Source organism: Etheostoma cragini, chromosome 1, assembly GCF_013103735.1.
Source record: "Etheostoma cragini isolate CJK2018 chromosome 1, CSU_Ecrag_1.0, whole genome shotgun sequence".
Classification (NCBI taxonomy): domain Eukaryota; kingdom Metazoa; phylum Chordata; class Actinopteri; order Perciformes; family Percidae; genus Etheostoma; species Etheostoma cragini.
In genome coordinates, this window is record NC_048407.1 from 33,677,724 (window position 1) to 33,684,161 (window position 6,438).

The window sequence follows — 6,438 nt, forward strand, 5'->3', positions numbered from 1 at the left end:
CCACTTCCATGTTTAATAGTGTGCTAGTAGAGACTGATGCATTCCCTGAACATAGATGTTATCTCAGCTGTTGGAAATTGACATAAAGACAATATTTGTTAATAGATTATGAAGTAAGATTTTATTTCAGAATTGTCTTTAAAACCCCAAATAAGTCCCGAGTCAGTTTGACCCGAGGGACACGAGAGGGTCTCGGAGGGTTGAACACGAGGGTTAAAAGTAGCGATAACGGTGTTACTTTTTCCAGTGATGAGTAATCTAATTTATTACTTTTCCCATCTTAATAATGCCGTTACCATCACTGACAAAACATTCCTGTAATTAAATCTGTTTGTTTTCCATCTGACCGATTAATCTCTGAGCAGAGAGAGGTTCTTCCTTAGATTCGTCCACTAATCAAAAATAATTTGCCTTTAATTCATTAACAACAGACTCAAAATAATTACTTGATTATCAAAATAGATAAATAGATATTTATTGATCCAAAAAAAATGGGAAATTAGTTGGCGATTAATGTAATAGTTGACTACTAATCGACTTAAATTGTTGGAATTCTGTGCAATTTCATTAAAGTGCAATAATTAATAATTAATATTTAATCACTTAATCTCATTACAGTGCAATATGTAACACTCAGGACTTTTGATACACCAATAACTATATTATTTGCATGATGTGTGTACAAACCCTTTATATTTCGTAGTATTTAATATATGTATATAGTTGCTCTCAGGAACTGTGCACTACATTCCCTCTCTCTCTTTTTACTTCTTCTTCTGCACTACTTACATTTCATATATTAATATTTCGTGTTAACACTGTAAAGGTGTTGCTTCAGTCTCGTTGCACAGGTACTGCACATGTGTATAATAACAATAAATGCTTTCTATTCTTTCCTAAACTGGCAAACACAGAGCTGAGTACATTATATTTGTTGCATGTAATATTGATTACAAAATACAACGTTTTCACATATCTTCCTCATATCGTGCAGCTCTATATTCATGTTCCTCCCTGTGTCTGACGGAAGCCGTTTTCCTTCCACGGAAACATGTTCGGTGAAATGGAAACTCTAAACTACCCTGAGGTGTTGGGCTTGGTAATGTGTGTGTGTGTGTGTGTGTTGTGAAAGAGAAGCAGGACTCCTTTTCAACTGCAGGAGCTTAATTACACGTAACGTGGGGCTGACCTCGGCGTTTGTACGTGCTGTTTGGTATGCAGATGTGGAAAAATGCAGACAGCAATGGAAAGAGTGCAAACATGATAAACAAGAGTCAGAGATTCAAGGCTCCTGCACGAACCGGTCCGGGGGCCAGACCACTTTGTCCCTTATTCAGTTTTTCCTTTATAATGTAATACTATGTCAGCTGAGGGGCTTCAAAGGGCTTGAACCACTGACTGTATGTTAATGTGGTTAACACATTAACCCCCCCCCCCCCCCCCCCCCCCCCCCCCCCCCCCCCCCCCCCCCCCCCCACACACACACACACACACACACACACACACACCTGGAACACATTCACATCTAAGCTGACATTGCACAAGTTTTAACTGAAACCGATTATCAAAATACGTGGAGATCAGTTGAATAGTTGACACCTAAATGATTTACCTTGGCAGCTTTTGAGTAAATATGTAAGCAGGGATGGAAAGAAGAAGGAAGAACAAAGGACGAAGGATGGAAAAAGGGAAGAAAGGAAAGAAGACCGCTGTAGGGAAGGAAGTAGGGGGGAAAAGAAGAGGAGACAAGGACATAGTTGAAAGAAATAAGAAGTAAAGTAAGAATAAATAAGGAAGGATAGAAAAAGGAAGTGCATAGTGTTTTTATATTCATTCATTTTCAGAAACAGAGGCAGCAGAGTTGTTGTGAATACACGCTTTGATTTTGTTCCTCCTGTAGGTAGTAAACATAGAATGCATTCATTAAAGAAGCTTAATTGGGACTTTGGAAGGGCTTGTCCCTCGGCTCAGAGAGGGGACATGGTGGTTTTGAGGAGCACCAGAGGCCAGTCTGGGGGGGTCAGATGTCCTGGAGGTTATTGATCTGATTCAGCTGAGAGGAGAGAGATCAATGAAACCCGGTCGAGGTTTTCTGCAGATGTTTGTTTTGAGCCGCGTGAGTGGACCTGTCCGTCAAACACGCCGCGGCCGTTGTCGTGGTTACTGCAGGTGGCGTTTACGGCTTTGTTCAGCGGGGTTCACGGCACATGCTAACTGCTGCCTTTCCACGTCAATCTGACACAAAATACAGCTCTCCTTTGTTCCAGAGCTCTTCAAACCGCTCTATTTCTGACATTTGGTAGACAATGAGGCTTTGGTTGAAGCATTTGTAGATTGACACAAAAACATAAATAACAGATGAATAGATAATGAACTGGACTTTTGCATTAAAGGGATGTTGCAGGCAACCAGTAACTTACCTTAGAAGTAATCTCCCTAATGTATGACATCAGTATCTCCATGTGAGGAACTTAATGTGATCTATGCAAAACCAACCGATCGGGGTTCCTGCACTCTCATCCTTAGAAGAAACGATAACAAACAAGTGCAACGAGAGCAGTTTGAGTTCATTAATAGACAACTGGCTCTGAAGAAACATCGGTAGTTAGGCTTGAGACATGGAGGGCGGACTTAAAAGAGGAAAGATTGCAGGAACTTCAATCTCATTGCACAGGTACTGCACTCGTGTATAATGACAATAAAGGCTTTCTATTCTACTCTAAGAAAACTTGCGATGCTTCTCTGAAAAGATCTAGACGCAGTTCGGGTCGGTCTAGCAACTCTCTGTTGGCTTAGGAAAACCCAGATTCTGGTCAAAAGCTTCGCTGAAGTCATCTTTGCCGAGTTAATGTCACAATGAAGCGGGGAGAAACAAAGTGGCCTGTGTGAAATTGTCCCAGATTATTACTTAAGGGCGTAGTTTTGTGTTACATGATGACTCCAATAACTGACTCGCACAGTGAAAAATGTCAAACACAAACGTTGTGATGATTGTTCTGCTGGATTGAGTCTGAACCGTCCGGCCGTGTGTTCAGACAGAAGCGCCCGCGTGGAGGTGTCAGAGGACTCGTTACGAGAGGCCACGCACAATATTATGGGCGCATGAATGTGATTTTACTGGAGATAAGTCATTCTTATAGCCCTCGCTGGGCCCATGTCGCTGCAACATGCACTTTAAATATCTTTCTACGCTGTGTGGGAACATGAAGGCAACATAACATCACTCATGTGGCTGTTTTCTTTGTTTGCTGAGTCCGCTTTAGTTCTGTCCTCGTCAGCAGTACAGTCACATTCACCTCCTAAAGACAGTTTTAGTAGCGCAGGTAAAGCTCTACACTCCGACACGGCTCGGCCTCAGCAGTCGCAGACAGGGTCCAAAACTAACTTTATTGTTAGTTACACTCAATAGTTAACCATAGTTTCTTTAGCTGGTGATTAAAGCAAATCTACAAGCCACTTGCATGTTTTACCAGCATTTGGCTAGTAGATGGTGCTAATTTTGGGCCCCGGTCGTAGCAAGGATTTTAGAAATGCTGAAGTTATTGGTCCTCCAGCAGAGTTTTAATTTTACTAATGCAATATTTTTTGTTAGTGTTAAACCTATGCATGATTTCTCCCATCCCGTAATGCTGTGTGGACCAGCCAGACCCTGCTCCGCAGAGCTGTGGAGGAAGGTCTGGCAAAGGGAGACTATGCATACAGTAATAAATACGGTGAATACATAGAAATTACAGTTTTTGAGTTATATGACGAGGACAGGCTGAGCACACGTCTCCACACAGAGCAGCCTTTACGGAGCTTTCTGTGTTCTGTTCTCTTCGAGCTGCTCTGACAACAAGATCAATGACAGCCAGTGAATGTCGCCCAGGATGCCATTTGGGTCCTAACTGAAGACATAAAAGAGCCCCCAGGCTGCCATATTGGCCCCAACACCCCCGCTGCTAATGGATCTACTGGCTTCCTCGCGGGACCCTGCAGGGAAATCACCTTTCCAAACGTGAGACACTCATCTCCTGTGAGATGTACATGCAGCGCGGGGTAATGAAGAGGTGCATATGCGCAGTGGTATTTCCACCACGGCGTGCACGCCTTCAGTACAAAGTGAAACCCGTTCCCCGGTGTCGGAGCTTTGATAGAGATGGATGGAGCCATCGTGGCTGCAGTATGGTAGAGGCGCTGCGTGTTGACATTTCTTTTATGATAAGAGAGTCACGTCGGGCGAGTTCTCAGAAGAACATAATGAAGAAGGAGACTCGGGAGTTGCAGAATGCAAGTCGATTGTATTTTTATCCGCTCGGCTTACGCTGTGTAAAGTGACAAACAACACACAGATGGGAGTGTTCTGGATAGTTGAACCCAGGACATAGAGTACAAGCATCGCTAACCATACAGTGTACACATGCTTTACAGCTGCAAAGACGAATCAATGAGTTGTCCACTATTAGATGAATTAACTATTTAGATAATTGATTAATAGGTTGGAGTAAAAAATAAACAGTTCCCTGCTTGTTAAATGTGAATATTTTCTAGTTTCTTGTTGTCTCTGTGACAGTTAACTGAATATCTTTGAGTTGGGGACAAAACAAGACATTTAAAGATGTTATTTTGGGCTTTCGGGAAACATTCATCCACATTTTTCACCATTTTCGGACATTTTAGAGACCAGACTACGTGAATCAGACGCACTTTGTAGAAATGACTTGATGTGTATGTTTGTGTTTCAGGTCTGGTGAAGCTGGGGATCCACTGTGTGACGTGTCAGAAGGTTGCCATAAAGATCGTCAACAGAGAAAAGCTCAGCGAGTCTGTTCTTATGAAGGTAAGACAGTTTATACTGTGTGTGTGTGTGTGTGTGTGTGTGTGTGTGTGTGTGTGTGTGTGTGTGTGTGTGTGTGTGTGTGTGTGTGCATGGGTGCATGGGTGTGGCCTTGACCAACTGCCATGCTTTGCTTCTTTGCAAGCCAGGATGTCTCTCTCTCTCTCTCTCATGGGAGGGCAAAGCAGAGAAAGGGGAGGCAACCTTGCCCCTTATGACTTCATAAGGGGAAGATTCCAGATCGGCCCATCTGAGCTTTCCTTTCCTCAAAGGCAGAGCAGGATACCCAGGGCTCGGTTTACACCTATCTCCATCTAGGTAGGTCTAGCCACTGGGGGGGCCATAGGCAGGCTGGGGGGGGGGGGGGGGGGGGGGGGGGGGGGGGGGGACTCATATTAATGTTAAAAAAAACTCATAAAGTGACATTTTCATGCCATGGGACCTTTAAGATGTGCTTTTATTTTGAAATATCGATCTTAGGACAATGAATGAAATCAAATCAAATTGATATCATGGCAGACTTGTCATACAAGCAAATATTATCACTTTGTCCAAAAAACCAATCAGTATCACTGAGTTGCCTTATTTATGAAGCATATCATACAAAGCTGAGAATCATTGGGCTCTGATACACACACAGTACTTATTACGTTAGTAAATACATTCAGTATTTTTATGAGAAAGAAGAACATATAGCACATGAACAGCTGACGTTATCCTTTAAATGTGAAGTCCTTAAGTTAGTGTGATCACATCAAATGTCTGAGTATTTCCAGTTATTAGTTTCCTAGAAGAAGGTTTTCCAGGTGTTTTGGGTCCCCTCCATCAGAATCTAATAATGTCTTTCTCTTGAGACGGAAATAGACCAGAATGCAATGCAGGTTTTGGCTGTCGCTGTTTCCCCCCCACGTTAAGCAGGTGTTTGGCTCGGTCTCTTTGTTATTATGACTGTCTCCACCTGTCTTCTCTGGCAACCTCCACCTGAAACCAACAGCTGGAAGCAGCTTAAACCGGCCGCTTGAGTCACAGTGGGCAGATATATAACATATGATATATAAGATATTATATATCATATGTTATATATCATATCTTATATATAATGTCTTATATATAATGTCTTATATATAATGTCTTATATATAACGTCTTATATATAACGTCTTATATATAACGTCTTATATATAATGTCTTATATATAATGTCTTATATATAACGTCTTATATATAACGTCTTATATATAATGTCTTATATATAACGTCTTATATATAATGTCTTATATATAACGTCTTATATATAATGTCTTATATATAACGTCTTATATATATTGTCTTATATATAAGACGTTATATATAAGACATTATATATAACGTCTTATTTGATTAAAAGGCAGGCCTTTAAAGGCAGAACTTGCTAAAGAAATATAACATTAGATCTGAGAAAAAGTCATTTAGTTAGTTTTGATGCTCATGTTCAGCCCTAAAATGTAAAACTACACTTGACTGTGACATTTTCGACATCACAGGCAACAACTATTTTATTTAACAGCATGGAACACCGTGTGTGTGTGTGTGTGTGTGTGTGTGTGTGTGTGTGTGTGTGTGTGTGTGTGTGTGTGTGTGTGTG

At 41.4% G+C, this 6,438-nt stretch overlaps 1 protein-coding gene across 1 annotated transcript in view; it reads left to right on the forward strand.

Annotated features, from left to right (window-relative positions):
• LOC117955507 (serine/threonine-protein kinase BRSK2-like) overlaps window positions 1-6,438 on the forward strand; it is a 94,862-nt gene that overhangs the window by 45,108 nt on the left and 43,316 nt on the right. Inside the window, exon 2 of the mRNA XM_034890083.1 lies at window positions 4,725-4,819. Coding sequence (XP_034745974.1) covers window positions 4,725-4,819 — 95 coding nt within the window. The remainder of the gene's footprint in view (window positions 1-4,724; window positions 4,820-6,438) is intronic.